This window comes from Corvus kubaryi, unplaced genomic scaffold (assembly GCF_017639235.1).
Source record: "Corvus kubaryi isolate FWS band 111438036 unplaced genomic scaffold, C.kubaryi_AGA036_p1.0 split3-73, whole genome shotgun sequence".
In the NCBI taxonomy this organism is placed as follows: Eukaryota; Metazoa; Chordata; class Aves; order Passeriformes; family Corvidae; genus Corvus; species Corvus kubaryi.
In genome coordinates, this window is record NW_024582091.1 from 4236055 (window position 1) to 4253755 (window position 17701).

The window sequence follows — 17701 nt, forward strand, 5'->3', positions numbered from 1 at the left end:
TGGGGTGTCCCCAGGCAGCCCCACCACTGGCTTCAGCTGCCCTTTGCCCTTTCCCAGTGGGAATGCAGCAGGGACAGAGTGGAATCACCGCTGCTCTGCTGTGTGACCCCACTGCGAGGAGTTCATGGGCTAAACCCATGAGCAGTAACTTGGGCATAAATCCACAGAGAATTTGGACCTGGAATACCGCTGTGGCTCTGGCTCCTTTCCCCCTTTACTCTGCCGAGAACAGCTGTTTTCTCTCCCAGCTCCCTGCAATGCCTCTTACCTTAGGAGGACACCTAGGGCTGGCCCTGGGCTTAGCAATGAGCTTCGTCCGACCTCATTCCCGCGCCTTGATCACACCCCAGTGAGGACCCTGCCTGGTTTTCTGCTCTCTGTGCCAAGGTTATTTCATTTTGCTGGCAATGGTCACACTGCCGAAGCCCAGGGATCACGTCAGGGTTTATATTGCATTGCTCTGGTTCATCCTGCCGGGGTGAGAAATCACAGGCAGAAGCGGTTTGTGCTCAGTGGTCCAGCTTGTGTCTGAGACAGAGTACAGCAGCCACATCTCCTTCTCTCCACAGTCTGGGGGGTCTGGAGATCTGGCTTGCAGCTTGGCCTGCCTCCACTAACATCCCATGCCATCCTCTGTCCTACTGCTCTTTAAAATCAGATGTCTGTAGCTGATGCCAGTGGGATGAGTAACACACAGGAACACTGCAGAGTGGGATGAAAGGTAGGAAATGTGGGTGATGCCAAGCCTTGCTTCCCCTCAGCAGAGAGGTATTTTTTTTGCTGGCAGGCTTTCCTGTTTTTCATTAGGCAGCTGTGTGACGGTCTCTGGGCAAGGAGTCTCAGTCCCTTACAGTGCCAAGAAAAACACTCCAAGTTCTTGGCCTCTGAATGCCCATGTTGTGAGTAAGCTGGCAGGGATTAGATGTCCAGCTCTGCCTGTGCATGCACGGATGGGAACAGACGGGAAGGAATATAGTCCAAGCTAGAAAATGGTTGAAGGGAAAGAAGAAACCTAACTGAAAAATGCTGGAGAACTTGAGGTCATCTTGGCACAGATGCTTCCCCAGCACAAATCAAAGAGTCGGGAGAAAATGGAACGTCTCAGGATGGTAAGAGGCTTCTCTCCTTCATTCTTTCCTCCTCCCTGCCCCCAGCCACCTTTTCTGAACATGACCTGCCAGAGCAACACACAGCAAGCAACTCCTCACTGCCACACCGACTGGCTGTAGTCAAGGCACAGATAGTAAGGCACTCTGTAAGATCTTTCATCCAAATATGTACCATCATCCTGTACCATCAGATAAAAATCTGCTTACTTTTGATCTAATTGCATTTAATAGGAGCTTGGGCTTTTTCCAGAGTAAGAAAAATTGTTGTTGCTTAAATATTTTATAAACTAGCATGTTTCTGGCTAGAACACAAACTCTTAGAAGTCAATAATGAGGAGCCATCATGCACCAACACTTTTTTTGAGCACAATGTGGCTCTGGGTATTACCTTAATTTCCTTCACTGGGAAGTGAAGGAAAATTTACTTTTTACCTTCTCACTGTCAGCATGATTTTAGTTTTCCCTTTGTGTCATGTCACAGGGGTGTAACTTTGGAGTAACTTTGAGATACATAACTAAATTCAGTGGCTAAATTAACATTGTTTTCTAAGACTGAGAAAAGAGTTTACAGCCATTTCTTGCTTAACATAAGCCATACTATCTTGCCCAGTTGTTCAATTCATAGCCAGCATTTACAGTTACGCTTTTCTTCTGGAAAGACATTGCTTTGTTCAAAGGGAGACGCGATGCTGCCACTCCCACCTCTAAGCCCTTGGAGCAGGCATGGCAGCGTGAACGGTGCAGGCAGCAGGACTCCCCAAGCTGCAGGGTGCTCTGTGGGGCTGCTGCCAGCACCTGGAATCTGCCATCGACTCTGGCCAGGTATCATGCTAGTGGAGACCTCATTCTTTCTGCTCAGAACAGTGGTATCTCAGCAAGAAGGACCCACGCCCAAAAGTGGAGTCTGACTCAGCAGTGCTGCCGGCAGCTCTGCAGGCTTCAGGGCTACCCACCTTACAGCCTTTACTCTCCCCTAGTTTACACAGCCTAGTTGGGAAGGGTGTAAATAAAATCAGGTACATTTTCAGGAAACAATCTCCAGTGTAATTTGACAATATGGTTGGAATAAATATTTGATAAAGTCCTACCAGAAACCAGGTGGGCTTCTCTTTAGAAACGTGCTCACGCTGGGGTGGTCATCCCTGAGCAGCGCCATGGGCTGCAGGCAAAGCAGTGGGAGCAAAGAATGTCTGCGACCCACAGCTGTAGAAACTTGCATTTACTGCTCCCACTGCTGTACAGAGAGAATACATCCTTGAGAAGGAATGGGCAGAAAGCGCTGTAGCCTGCAAAGCCTTCCTGACTTTACTTGTCCAGGAGAATCTTACAAGGAGTTTCCCAGTTCTAAGGGAATCTTATTCCAGGGAACACTGTATTGGATTTGCATGGCCAGTTTTGGGTATTGGGGGGGGCTATAGGGGTGACATCTGTGAGAAGCTGCTGGAAGCTTCCCCCACGTGCAACAGTCAATGCCAGATGGCTCCAAGATGGGCCTGCTGCTGGCCCAGGCTGAGGCCATCAGCAACAGTGGTAGCACTTCTGAGACAGTATATTTAAGAAGCAGAAAAAAACTGCACAACAGCACTCAGCTGGAAGAAAGGAGTGAGAATATGTGTGAGAAACAACTCTGCAGACACCAAGGTCAGAGAACAAGGAGGGAGAGGAGGTGTTCCAGGTGCTGGAGCAGAGATTCCCCTGCAGCCCGTGGTGCAGAGCATGGTGAGGCAGCTGTGCCCTAGAAGAACCCCCAGCAAAGCAGACAGATGTCCAAAGGAGGCTGTGATCCCGTGGGAATTCCACAATAGCACAGGCTCCTGGCAGGACCTGTGGCCCTGTGGAGAGAGGAACCCAGGCTGGAGCAGGTTTGCACCACTCCCAGAAAGGCAAGCTGCTTGCAGAGCTCTGTGCACACACAGAAGGAGACATTTGAAGGATGCATGCTATAATAAAAGCATAGCTATAATAATCCAGAAACAAAGACATTTGAACATAAGTAGTCTGACTCAAGAGAAAACTGGCATCAGAGTTCATAGCATCAAGACCTCTGGAGATCACAATGGAATCTCCTAGCTGAAAACTGAGTGAAAGGCATGAAGCATGTTACTGGGATGAACTGGGGCCAACATAATGATCACTGAAAGTGCCACAACTGCTGCACAGTTAAAGTCTTTGGGCAAGGAATCAATCACAGTTCACCTCACGTGTCTGATGCTTCTTCCCCTCCCTTTGCTCACATGATTGTTGGAAAGGTCATTATTTCCATGAAACCACTTCATGATTGCAGGACCAAAAGTCCTGAATTCATAGCCCAAAGGAGTTTCTCATGCTCTCTGCAAAAAAGTCAGCCAGCACTTGAGGCTTGGACTAGGGTTTGCTTCTCTACCTCAGAGTGGGCACAGAGAGAGGTGGCTCTGTTCTAAGTTGTATTCAAAACTAGTGGCAAAGCTTGCCCCCTCTCCCTGCAGCAACTCTGGTTTGCCCTGTGAGAGCCCTCACGACACTGTAAAAAAAGACTGGATCACATACTTCAACTCTTCATCTAGTGACTGTAAGATGCTTAGACACTACAACCATGCATGTCTCAAAAAACAGCAGCAGCTCTGTTTGATCTCACTCATCCCTTTTGGAAACATGCACACAAGTCAGGAGGGAAACTTCCAGCCACAACTTTCAGGACATCATGACAAAATGTTCTCTCACAGGACACATAGTCTGCCAGAAGGGTGATTCAATGTCAACTGAAAGGGAATAAGGACATGTATTGATGCAGTACCAGCAGAAAAGCATTCCAACTATTTTTAGGGGTCCTCAAAGCACAGCAGCTCATGCTGTGCAATCAGAGAGATGCTACCTTGACAATAGCAAGGACTTCTATGCTGTAGAAGTGGCAGACCATTTGTCTGAGTCCTGAAAAGCTCCACTGTGAACAAAGTGAGTCTGGGTGAGTTGTACTTGCCAGGTATGCAACTCCTCCTTTTTTGAATCTGAAAGTGCGGATTCAAGTCATGGAAGTGACCAACACATACTGCGAATTTTATTTTTATTTCCTCATTACAGAAACTAAATTGGCATATGCCTACACCTTAATTAAAACAAATTCACCACTGCAGAAAAAGAGCATTCTTTTTATTCTCTAAAGCACACCTGTGAACACAGAACAAAGTGTAATTCAGTACATAAAAGCTTCTTCTTAGTGCATCTCTCACTGCAGTTTCTCCATTAGTTCTTCTAAAAGAATCATTACATCTTAGGTATTTATATATGCTTGCATTAAAGCTTTGCATCTTCTACCCCTAATGCAATTCACTTCTAGAAATCAGTTATGAAGCTAAATCAAAAAGGCCCCTTAAGTTTGCTTTATTTACAGATGCAATGGCTGAATTTAAATACTTTACAGTCACTCCCAGCACCAGCTTCCAATTCAAAGGATTAGTGCATTCCAAAATTTCTCTTGAAACTGTTTTCTAGAGGGGATTAAGTCGTCTATAACTACAGCTACGTAGGTAACCCCAGCCAGCTACATAAATTAGCCTACAGGAATTAAAACATGCTGACAAAAATACTTATAATTCATAAAATGAGAAACTCCATCTTTAGGAAGAATGGACAGAAGTTTGGTTTTGTGCTGCAGTCATTGTCGACTATGGGAACACCAGCAGTGTGGGAGAAGAGCAGTCAAGCAGGCTGAAGTCCAGAGCAGCTGTCTCTGGTTCCTTTGTGAAGAGAGCTGTATGTCCAGCTCTCATTTCCTCCTCTCTTTTGACACACCTCCCATTACTACTTTTTTGGTGAAATCATCTGGCAGATTTCTGAACTGAGACAGCATACAGCTTATTTCAGAGGGGAAGAAAATAACTGTGCATCTGCAGGCAGCCTGACTTGCATTATCTGAATAAAGACAGATCTGTTCCTCTGAGTTTTACAGTTTACAAGTGGATGCAGGTCTTGTGGCAACTGAGAAACTGCTGTAAGATTAACAACTGGGATGCACATATATTTGTCTGTTCTTACATACTTTCAAAATCCAAATGGAAGGAAGAAGTATCTGTGACTCAGGTAGATCCAGAAGGACTTTTTTTTTTCTTACACAATAAGGTAAATTACTTAGCACATTCCAGGTTAAAAAAATTACAGTAAACATTCAGTAACTGGAATGCATATAATATAGAAGTACCATTACATTTACAAAGCTGTTCAGGACAATTTTTCTTTCTATATTAAGCATAAAAAAGTTACAAGCTAATTCACAATAACTTTAGTTACAATGTTATTAAAATACATTGATGTTAATCATAAAAATATTTTACTATTTACATGTACATTGTATAAACCTTAACAATAAGAATATGCCTATTTGAGGATGCCTTAAATGAGAATTTAGGCAGATTGGCCCATTTTATAGTGCAGTATCCCTGTTTTGGTCTTCACACCATGAAACTGTACCAGATTCACAGTATCTTTGCTAGTGCTTTGCTAAAAGGCTTAAAGTTTTTATTATTTAAGAAGCATTCATTCATTCATTACAAAGAGTCAGTTTTGTTTCCACTTTGTTTCTTATTGAATCTTACCCCCAACAGTTCAGGACATTCTGCCTGGCCTTGTGCGATTTGGTTGCATTTCCACATAAGGCTGTAATTAATTTCATCAGTTATCACACTGTCTTGCTTGTAGTCTGGATGCTGTGCGATAAATTCCCTCATCCATCGAGCAACTGTCATTAATTCTCCTGTGGGCAAGAGCAAGTTAAATTCCACAGTTTATACACTAATTTAGCAGTACAACATCTAGAGTTCTGTGCACTATACACACAATGAGTAGCCCATGCTTTCATGAGAAACACATTCCTATATTTTTTGGTTTTCAAATATGGCTGAACTGCAGGCACAATTATGCTGACATAACCCAGATGGTCTAAAAGCCACTTATCTGGTGCGATTTTCAAACTTTTACATGTTCCAGTGACATAATGCAGAGGGAAGTAGCAGGTGGAGCAGGTGCTACCAACAGATTGTACAGCAAAAGGTCTTAAACATTTCATTTAACAGAGAATCTGTCTGAGATGAATCAACAGACACCTCTGCACTACTTCATTTATATAAAATAATTTTGTAGTTGATCCATCCAACCGAGCTGCTAGTTTTGATCAGTCAGCCTTGGCTTACTATTCTTTCTCCCTCTGGCAGCTACTCTAGCAAAAAATAGGCTGGTTCCAAATCATACCAACTTCTGGTTTGTACACAGTGCCTCTGCTTCACTACACAGTTCTTGGGTTGGTCAGCAGGTACTGAAGGGTCCCCAGCACCTCTATACGAGGTCACCCAATGACACACACCCCTTGCAGGAGACTGGTATCCCTATGAAGTAGCAGCTGGGGACTGGCTGGACACCAGTGTCCAGGCTGCTGAATGTTGCTCTTGAATGCAGCATGTGCAATCAAACCTTAAATACTACAAATTTAAGGTAGCTCTGACAGCAAGACATTAAGATGGGCTGATGGGATGCTCAAAGAGCCTAGAAAAACTTTCATGGCTAGCTACTGGAACATCAGCTTCGTTACGAGAGTGGAAAGAGTCAAGGGCTTCTACTACAGAAGTCTTTGGTTTAAGAATATTATAAAAGCCAAGAGGAATCAAGTTAGAGAAAGCATGAAGGAACACACAAATAAAAAGTAAAAAGAATCCAACACTATGTGAAAATATCCTAGCAGTGGTTTTGAACAGATGTACACAAAGACAAATCAGAAAAATTGCAAAATGTACAGGAAAGAAAAGCAGAACAAAAAAGGTTACTAGAAATCAAAATGTGCTCCAAAAACCAGAAGTAATGTTTTAAAGGAATGAGGTCATAGTTTACACTTCTACATAAGCGGGCAGAAAAAAAATTACCCAAGGGGCTTTATTTGTTGAAGACACTAAAATCTCAACATGAAAACTTTCTGACACCAACAAGAAGCAGGAGGCCTGCAAGAAAGTCAGTGGAGTCAGGAGATGAGCCGAGCAAAGCTTAAAAAGAGACTCATGTTTGAACTGCAAGCCGTGCAGGTGTCAGTGCTGGCGGAGCCGTCCAGCACACACCAACACAGACACCTAGTGGCCAGGCAGCCCAGGCACTCCTCATCCTCGTCCCGCTGTACCCTGCACACCTTCACTGGGAGCACAGCCAGCGGCTCTCCAAAGTACATCGTGGGATAGGCACCACAACTGACAAAAGGTGTGAGACACCTTCCAGGCAAGGAGAGACAAGACAAAGCCAATTGTAAGTTCAGGAGCAACAATATACTGGAGAAGTGTGCACAATTATGAATGCTGATGACAAGTGAGTAGACAAACATGATTCTGCAACACAGAACTAGAAGGCGTATCATGGAGTACCTGTGAAGAGCACTTAAACACAAAAAATTACAGAATTCATTTTTGCAAAAAGCATATAATAGAGCTGTGTCAATTTTATTGTATGACTTTAGGGGGATCAAAAGTGTAACTGCTTCAAGAAAGGTAAGGCAAAGATAATGGAAATCACATTTCTGAACGCTCATCAAGCTCTGATTACTGCACTGCAGGCAGCCAGGAGCCAGGAGAGCACACCAGGGGCAAGGACCGCTTGCTGCTGCTACCTCGGTACTGCTTTCACTAATATTTGGTGGTGGTCAGCAGCTGCTGCCTGCCTAGCAAATCTGTAGTCTCACTGAGTGGTGGCAGTCACACACCATCTGAACACAGACCAGGATAGTAATGCCTTGCTGTGCTGCAGGAGAAGATGTGACTGAAGCTCAAATGAATGATGTCGGGGCAAGGTTACAGCCACAGCAGCTAAGGTGTCAGTGGTCTTAACTCATGAGTGCTGTGTTCACCATTTGAGAAATCTGAAAAATGGCCACTCTTTGTGGATATGACTCATGCTAAACAGGCTGCAGATCAGGAGCATTTGATTTAATATAGAGAGTAAACTAGAATAATCAAAAACTTCCAACTGAGAATCATCACGGCACAGTAATACAATACCTAATGTTTTTTTATTCTGTGCGTTCCAGTTCTTAAGTGTGGATACAAATATGCTGCTAGCAAGAATTTTTCTTGCTTCTTTCCAGTCCTGTGAGATGTTTTTCTCTCACAGAAGATATTAGTAGATAATATATAAACTATATACTATGAACACCTGTGACCTTGCAAACCTTTGTTTATAGTATAGTAGAAAAATATTTTGACAATGGATTTTAGCCAATCACCCCAAGGGGTGGCTGATCCTTTGACCAATTAGACTATGAAGAAAAAAGTCTATAAAAGAGTTGTAAAATAATTAAATAAATCAATCTTGCTGCACAATTCCTGCCTGCTGGATCTCTCTTCTCCTCCCTACGGCTGTGGGATACCGCGACACTTAAGAAGCCTCATTTAGAAGTCATTTCATAAGTTCATAAGAGCTGAACTATAAACCGTAGACTCTTATCTACCTACTCTCACAGCTCTTAGGTCTGTGTAAATACAGGAGCTGACTTTTGCAATGACTGCAACTTTACACGAGGTAGTGAAGTTTTTCTTTGGTGGGTAACACCTGCAGCTGGGGTTGGACCCAGGTCACTAGGCCTTAGGAAAAAGACTATGCTAGACTTATGCATTCCTTGTTTTTTCAACAGCATTTCTCTGAAGGGAAAAAAACCCCAACAGACAAGGGAACATTTAAAAACATGTTACCACTCTGAAGTACTGCTAAAGTAGTGAATTACCAGATAAGACACAATTCCGATTTCCACCTCAGCTTTAGAAAGGTCTTTACCTAAAAGATTCTACAGCAATTTTCAAGAATTAAAAAGGAATGCAACACTTTAGTTTAGAACTGGGGGAGGGGAAGAAAAAAAAAGCCTTGACTTATGAGGCTAAAATTAACCATCTAACTAAATTTACATCCGTGCAGGTATACAGGGGGTTTACACAGAAAAAGTTAAAAAGCTGCTGCAGGCTGAGCTAAGCACACAGTTCTGAATTAAGTTTAGCTTGCATCTTTTACTCACTATATGGCTGCATTTTAAGAAGAAACATAAACAGTCATTATACACCTTTCCTGAAAAACATTGCAACGTGGGAAGCCAGTGAAAGAGTCTGCTCTGCCTTGAAGAAGTTCTGCTACATGCGGAAGGACTTTCTAACCAGTGAGCTAAAGCCTAGGTCCCATGGTCTAGCAGACCTGAGTTTAGACTTACGACTGCTTTGGAGCAGCCAGCTTTGGAGTCACACCAGTAATACCAGGCAAGCGATCAGACCCAACCTCAAATACTCTCACAACACTCAAATGACAGGGCAAAGTGGACTAGTGTATGTTTAAACTACTACAAAGTGGACAATACAGTGGCAAAAGCAGCAGTAACTGGTGAAAGCAGCAGTAAATCATGTTGAAAAGCACCATCAAGCACTGGGTATATACTACTCTCTAAACCATGATTGTTACTCTATCAGTTACTCCTAATTTAAGTTCTAAAATGGATCACTAAACATTAAAAATCAAAAATAGACAGGACAAGATTTAAGCCAGAGAACACACTCCAATCCTTTACTCTAATGATTGAACAGCTAACGAGACATCCACAGCTGCTGTCAGTTTTATCCAACTGAAAGTAGAAAAAGGCCAAGAAAGTCAATGTCCAAAAATGTCAAACATACCAGAGGCTCTCTTTTTTATTAGCTTCAGATAGTTTAGGATGGTGCATCTTGTGTCCACATCCACTTCCATGTTTTCAAGATAGGAATTCAAAATTGGGATCAAACCAGGAAAGACTCCTTCCTGTGTAAGAGAACAGAATCAGTATAAAACACACTCAGTCTGGTTTCTGGGAGGGTAGAACAGAATGTGTTCCGGGTAGAAGAGGCTATGACCTTCCCATTGATAATTGTATCAATGCTCATTAAGGTGTACTCTTCTGCGTCGGTGCCTGTCCCATTCTGTGCAGAGCCACATCCATCCACAACAGCATTTCCACCTTCATGTGTGACAAAGGGAAAGGAAAAAATGGTTAAAAGGCAAGACATGCTCTAAACATCCACAACAGTGTTAGTCAGATTACTTGATGTGATACCTTTGCATATATCTTTTCTGAAGTAAAACATTCCCTGTCGGACAGCATCTTTTTTCTGGGCCACCTTCATGTTTTCATCCACCTGGCAAAAAAAGTATTTCAGAGATCTATGACATTTTTAAAAAGTAGGATTCTACCAAACTGTCACATTTGGGTTTCACAAGTTGAAACATCTGTATTTCTTACTATACTATACTTCTTACTATTTCATCACACAAACTATGAAGGTAAGTTTTATTTCATTCTTAAGTGTCCAGGACAAACCCATGAATAGATGACATTTAATGAAACTGGGTCTCCAGCAGAATAGGTGACAGTATCATGTTAGAACATGCTATGCTAATTTAAATTTGGATGAAAACACAGGAACATTTATGATTACTTCTTTGCATATTTAGATGCAATTTAAATAAGTACGGAAGAAGAAAATTTCAATTTCCCGGCCCATAGTTTGCTGCTTTTATTAACAAAATCATCACTGTCTTTAGAAGAATTATCACTGTATTAAACAAACTTTCAGAAACAGCATTCAAGTAACTTTGCATGGGAATTGTATCTATTCCATTCCCAAACATCTGTTAGATATTTCAACTTAGATTGCTAGCAAAGAAGTTCTAAATTTCAGGCCTCTCGAAAGTCCTGCAAAGTACAAAGTACATATGCTCTGCAAATGACATAAGCATTGCTCTATCTTTCTGGATGGAAGATTTTGTCCAAGTTCTGTGGTTGGTCTTTTCTCAGGGAATTAACATCATACAGCTTTTGGGCATTAGCTTTACCATATTGTCTTCAGAAAAAGAGATATGATTTGCTGAATTCTTTGTCTGACCTTTAATTAAAGACTATGCAAAAGCTTCACTTCTTACCTTTCAAAGCTTTGTTTTCAATTCATTTTACATTATGAAACCTATTTACACAACAGGCTGTCTTGAAAGTTTGAAAGAACTCCAGTCCCAGCTGACGAGCGTTCAACCACATTCAATCAGACAGCCAAGATTAGTGTGAGATTAGCCCCATAACCCCCTATTATTTTACTTGAAAGAGGCAGGCTTACCAATAGTTGTGCAATTCTGTGTTGCATTACCTGCCAAATTGCTTGGCAAGCTCAAGCAATTTTAAACCCCCCAGCCCTATGATTCTGTTCAGGTTCTTTCAGCACCTGATCTCTTATTCACTCTTAACTGGTAGTTAAAAATTTTGTGCTTTTGAGACACTCAAATAACAATGTAATTATGTAATCTAAGTGCTAAATTGCTGCATTATTTATGAAGTCTGAACTCCCTGACTTCAGGGAGTCATACCAAATGCATGGTATGATTACTGTAAATTTATGACTTCAGTATTTTTCTCCATTTTAATTAAAAAACTCTATGAAAAGCCACGGGATACTATGGCTATGCTGGATTTTCCAGCATAGCGTCAAAAGCCTTCTGCCCTACAAGATCTTTTTCAAAGTTACCTATAACATTGCAAGAGTCTCTATCTAAAAAGACATTTTTTGGTCAAGTGCCTCAGAAAGAGGACACACAAGGACAATTTCACACAAAACAGTTCAGCAATTGTGAGGGCAAGATTAAGGAAAAAGTTCATTTTGCATGGCTCTTCTGTCTAAAGACAAGTCACAGTTGTGACCAGAACCAGCAGTATTTGTTTCCACTCAAGTAACTGTGTAACACTAAGCATGCTGAGCTCCTCCTTTCCCTCTCCACCAGACACAAACATAACACAGAGTAAGAGCATGAGATGCAGGCAATATCCATGCTAAGGTAAGTCTGAAGCATTTATTTTGACCTCCACAGGTTATTCTCCCCCTGCATGTAAAATGGGGAAAACATGCCCTTTCCCAGCCTCCAAGCAGCCTGTGACAGTGGTATTTCACAACATTTCTGCAGACACTGCTAGGCATCACAGAAATTCCTACAGCATTTGTCTGTGTTTAATTTCATGAGACAGCAGTAAAATATTTGTTTAACACTGTAGCGTTGAAATTCAAACTACCAGTACAGATGAAAACTGACTGAAAGACAAAAATGACTGTTCTGTAAGTGCACAATTTCCTAGCTTGCAGGGGATAAAAATCAGACTTGATGCAAATCCTTTACATTTAGCTCTAATAGATCTGATCTTCACTTACCTTGGACAAAGGAATGAGAAAATCCAGTTTATATGACAGAATCACTCTGGTTAGCAATACCACAAACACAACATATGCAGAGTTTTCAAAGTCTGTTAACTGGACCTAGACATGAAAGGATTAGAGATTCAATTACTTTAGTGGGAACACACTCATGCAAGTAGTCAAACAGCAAGGACAGCCTAGAACAGTTTGACTCGGATGTTCATGTTGGTACTTGTGTTCACACACACTGCACTCGCCGAGGGCTGATGCACGCACGCAATCACCAGCAGTGACTTCCAGCGCACAGTGCACGCACACGCTTCAACAAACTCAATCAACCCTGCAATTTGATGCCAAAGCACACTTGTGTTTCTAAAGACTATCTAACAACCTGCACCTTCAGGCTCTCTGTCTAATTACAGAAGTATAGTAGCTTTTAAATTTCCACTGTAAAAGGATTAAATTCAGAGAGCTTAGAAACAGACAGCTATAGAATAAAAGCACTTCTGAAAGAAACAAAACTCTGACAGTGGAATTGTTCAGTACCAGGAAATGTACTGGAAAAATACAGTCTCTAGAAGCTAAATGGGGCTTTGTTTACTGCTGCTTTAATACAAGCCTAATTCCTTTCCCCATCACCCCAAATCCATTAGCATGCGTTGCTGTGCTGCAGTGAATTCTCCTGTCAGTTACATTCCCACAGTCCATGTCTGATTAAATACTGCTGTCCACTTCACTTGCATCTAGCGAATCAAAGGGAAGAAAACACTGCACAAGTAATAGGAGTTTGATACTGGATGGCAGAATGCCTGGTACTTTTCCACTTAAAAGGAAATGTGCTCTTGTACATATTGATGTCTTCCTTACCTCCATAGGTCTGAATTCCACTCTCCATCCAATATCTGAATTTGGAGGTGGTGGCTTAAACCTCATTGTCTGCCAGTTTGTAGACTGAATATTCTGCAAAGCACATGAAATAATCTGTCACAATCAAGATACACATCATTCTATAATATAATCAAAGAAAAATAAGCAGATAACTAGAGTCCTAGTATTTTCCTTGGAACAGTGCATCAGGCTAGAGAAGTGGTTCCAAAGTAAGTGCCATAACTTCCTAAAGCCTACAGTACAACTAACTACCCATCCTAGGAACAAATATGTTGTACTTTCTCATGCTATTTTTGTTGAGTATTATGTACAAGACACTAAGGGACTAACATGCAGCTGACTTTATTTTTTCATGAGGGGCTGACACATCCCAAACTAAAAAGGCCTAATATGACCATAGCTATTATCTCATAAAGCTGTAAAAGGGAGCTTTCTACATAAATAAAATACAAACCAGTTTTTAGGAAGCCTTAAAAATTAACAGTTCCCCTTAACATTTATATACATAGCTATAATTTAGGCTCTTCATATTTTATTTGGTTTAAACTATAAGCCATCACCTTCTAAATAAAAGATAAAATGAATAAATGAATGTGCTTATAACTGCAGTCATATGCTAAAGAACTAGTTGAAGTGAAAAATCAATGAAAAAATTCTTAGCTAATACAACCATCTTCCAATTAAGTAGCATTATAAAAATAACCAATCATATATACATGTTTATTAAATTCCTCTAAATCAAACGTAACCTCAAAATGGTCGGATTCATTTGCATCATCTAGATGTATTTTCTCCTCAAACAAAGTCAATGGGTCTCGAATGAACAAGTGTGCAATATGCTGTGCCAAAAGATGGTCAATACCTACAAAATGAAAATTCAAACAAACAATTCACACATATCAAAATAGGTTGTAGGAAATGATTTTTTTTTACAAGACTGAAAATATCTAACACTGCAATGCTACCTCAACCCACCACATCCTGTTAAAGTTTAAATGATGATTTCAGGAAGGAAGGTGATGATTAAAAGGAGAAAAAACCCCAAAAATAAACAGGTTCTTGTTTGGAAATGGCAGCTGAATATTGGTGTGGCTGCCATTTTTCCTGTTTCCTGATGCATTCTGTGCCATGTTTCCTACAGCAGTTCTGCTCTCTCCATAAAAATAAAACCTTAATTCCAGCTTGAGAAACTCAGTTTGATGCATTAGGGACAGTTTCTGTTACAAACGAATCCTTTTTAAAAAACTCTTAAGACCACTCTACACAGATACTTCCTGAGTAGGAGTCACTCTGAGGGCTGCACAATGCTTGCAACAAACAAGAACATAAACATAAAATATCCCAAACACTGCAAACATAATTCTTAACCTGCTCATAATGAAGCAAACACTTACCTTCCTTTATTAGGCGCTCGTAGATATCTTTGTCTATTGTCAAATCAATGTCATTGTATTTCTCACCACATTCAGATAGATAACTGTCTATGGAATCATATCTGGATTTACTGATTCTATAATGGTTGTTCTTCAGTGGCTATATAATTTAAGAATACAATATTTTAACAGCTTGTTAACAATGTTACCTAAGTTTTGCTCACTAATGACACTTTGAGAATTATAATCCTATTTAAAAAACCCTACAGCCTCAATTAAAATTATTAAAAGCACGAGTCTTAAATAGGCTCAATATAAAGTGATTCTGGAATTACGACTATTTTGTTTGCAGATGTATGTATCTGAGCAAAAAATCAGTCTTCACACATTGACTAGAATTCTCTAGCAGTGGAAATGTTTTCCTGATGTAATATACCATTACCCCAAGCACCTGGAAAGCATTAAACACATACCAACAGTTTCACTATGTGCACACTGTTAGAGCTGCCCTTAAAATATGTAGTTCAAGAATTCTTTCAAGTAAATTTTAAAAATTATTTACTTTATGTAATTTTTTAAGTGCCTTGAATGAAAATTCCTGCTTAGAGAAACTCTTCAAGTTCTGACACCTGGCTCTCTTCATATAGTTCTAGTTTATTCTACTCAGCAGCACCTGCTATTTAATTTAGTGCAATTTTTGCCTTTTGGGCTCAAGCACAAATTGGAAAGTTTCATCACAGGGGACCCTTTTCAGCCAGCCGTGGAAGACTGGGATTCCACACCTAACTAAAAATATGTATCTGTTAACACACTATCCAACCAAGGTGAGTGTTTACACCATCTCTCCTGTATTTACCACAGAGACCATCACATTCCCTGGTTAGTGATTCTGATGAGCACAAGCAGAATTTCATACTAAAGGAGATTTAACATTTTTGCCTGAAAAACCCCAGACACCTACTAGGTAACATGACTTACCTCTAGCCCTCTCTCCTCCCGCGTTCGATCATCCACGGAAGCAGAGATCACTCCCCAGCGACAGTCAATGTCAGACACGTAGCCTCTGTAGAATGGAGATGCAGCACTCAACGCCATCTACAATGAAACAGCCCGATATCAAAACAAAGGACAGGCCAAGGAACCAAAAGCAAAATACAACCCCACTGGAAAGGGAACATGCTGGTCCAGAAGGGACTGAAGTATATATACTTCAGTTTAACAAACAGCCAAAGCCAGAAATATCTCAACTGCTCCCTCCAAAAAACGCCTGGGTGAAGGGTTACCATTCCTGAAGTGGCATCTGACACTCCCCAAATGTTTTACCTCTACAGATCAGTGTTTAAGGAACACAAAAATGATACTGGCAGTAGCATTTCTGACACAAATCAGCAAGTATCCTGCTCGCACAGTTCACCTGGCAATCATTTTATTTGGTTTATTTTTGTTTGGCCAAACACCTTAGTAACACAGCTGGAACGTACCTCACTTGGGGCAGGATCTACTCATCATCCAGACCAGACAGTTACCTTATTTTTGTAACTCCCATTATAAGAAGCTGTTTACGACAACATGCTTATAAAAGGGACAGATTTACACAACTTAAGCTGAAACCCTCTATAACACCAGAGTTGAAAAATCAAAAATTGTTTTAAGGAGCAAGCTTGACTTGTTTTCATGAAAAACTGCCCAAATCTATTTCTGAAACTATTTAACAAGAGTCTCATGCATGTGGGAGTGAGAGCGGAGGAGAAGAAATAGACACAAGGGCCAAGAAGGAACAGATATCATCTGTTTTGTGGTGTCATCTGCACATTAAATAGTTAACACAGCTCTTGAAAGCATCTTCTCCCAGAGTACCCAATTTGTGAGCTTGCAATTTGGATATTGTTTTTTTTACATACAGTGGTTTTGCCACTAAGGAAGAGTTCATCTGACAGATGTCCATTACTTACCACAATGGGACAAATTGTAGCTAGCTGATCATAGAGATACCTTGCTTCAGAAATGCTGCAAGCCTGAAATGTTACCTGTTGGAAGATGTACAATTGCTATCACAATTTTTATAATCATACAAGAAGCACAGTCTTCCTACATTTAAAATCAAGTATATAATATAATTATTTATATACTAAAAGCTTTAGGGTTTTTTGGTTGGTTGGTTGGTTTTGTGTGGGTTTTCACCCTAAGTCTTGGGCACATTTCTGCCCCACCTACCAGTAGCATTTATATTAGAAGCTTCTTTCCATGCCATTTCCATGTTCATTAAAAGATTTCGGACCATAATGCTTCCATGGTGAGGCTAAATATACAAACACTTGCCAGAATCAAAGAAAACCGAGTTAACATCTAGAATACACATGGGTGAGTAATGCACCTTCAGGAAATAAGCCAGGAACCTACTTACTTAGAACAACAGTCAGACACTATTGTAGATTTAACATTTGTTTTATGTGACGCTAATCCTGTTTTAAAGAACATTTCAAGATGCCTTTGGTCCTGAAAAACTGTGGAAAAAAAAAAGAATATCTGTGTATCTACTGTAACTTTCATTAAAAAAAAAAAAGTCCAGCTTTTTCTGCATTAGCGGCCAGAACTCAGCAAGAAAATAGAAAAGAAATACTTGCAGAAAAGTAGTATTTTTGTGAAATTCACTCAGAGCAGCATCAAATAGAAGACATATTTCTAGTAGCAGATCTTATCCTCTGGGCCTTGCAAACCAACACTTTATGAATTTAAATAATGCAGAGAGGGATCAGTCTTAAAACTCCCTTTGTCTTAGCAGTTTACGTACTCACAGATCAGAGGAAAACTTAGATGGGAATGTACCTCTGTACCACTGTCATAACGTTATACAACAGGCTTCAGCTCTATATCAGCATTTCTGCTTGCTGTTCTGAATGCCAGTTGTACACAGGCTTTCCTCTTCCAAGGATAAGAATTAGAGAGTACCACAAAACACAAATGTTATTCTCAGCTTGCCACTAAACCAAACTGCACCTCAAGTAAGACAAAAAAAAAAAAAAAAGGACAACCAACAAATCCCTCCAAAACTCCTGAGTTCACTGGTACCTCAGTGAGCAGATGGATTTTTTTGGGGGGTGTTGATGATGGTGGTATAGTGAAAATACGGGATTTGTTTGTGTTT

General features: G+C 40.7%; 1 protein-coding gene across 4 annotated transcripts in view; it reads right to left on the reverse strand.

The window, feature by feature from the left end:
- Positions 1-4132: 4132 nt before the first annotated feature.
- GCLC (glutamate-cysteine ligase catalytic subunit) overlaps positions 4133-17701 on the reverse strand; it is a 37140-nt gene continuing 23571 nt past the window's right edge. For 2 of the 4 annotated variants that reach the window (XM_042016789.1, XM_042016790.1), the window contains exons 7-16: positions 16509-16583; positions 15535-15651; positions 14578-14716; positions 13900-14045; positions 13163-13255; positions 12311-12415; positions 10177-10258; positions 9977-10080; positions 9764-9884; positions 4133-5835 (exon numbers count right to left, since the gene is read on the reverse strand). In XM_042016789.1, coding sequence (XP_041872723.1) covers positions 5630-5835; positions 9764-9884; positions 9977-10080; positions 10177-10258; positions 12311-12415; positions 13163-13255; positions 13900-14045; positions 14578-14716; positions 15535-15651; positions 16509-16583 — 1188 coding nt within the window. In that variant the 3' untranslated portion in view covers positions 4133-5629. The remainder of the gene's footprint in view (positions 5836-9763; positions 9885-9976; positions 10081-10176; positions 10259-12310; positions 12416-13162; positions 13256-13899; positions 14046-14577; positions 14717-15534; positions 15652-16508; positions 16584-17701) is intronic. The other 2 variants (XM_042016791.1, XM_042016792.1) reach the window with 1 other exon arrangement.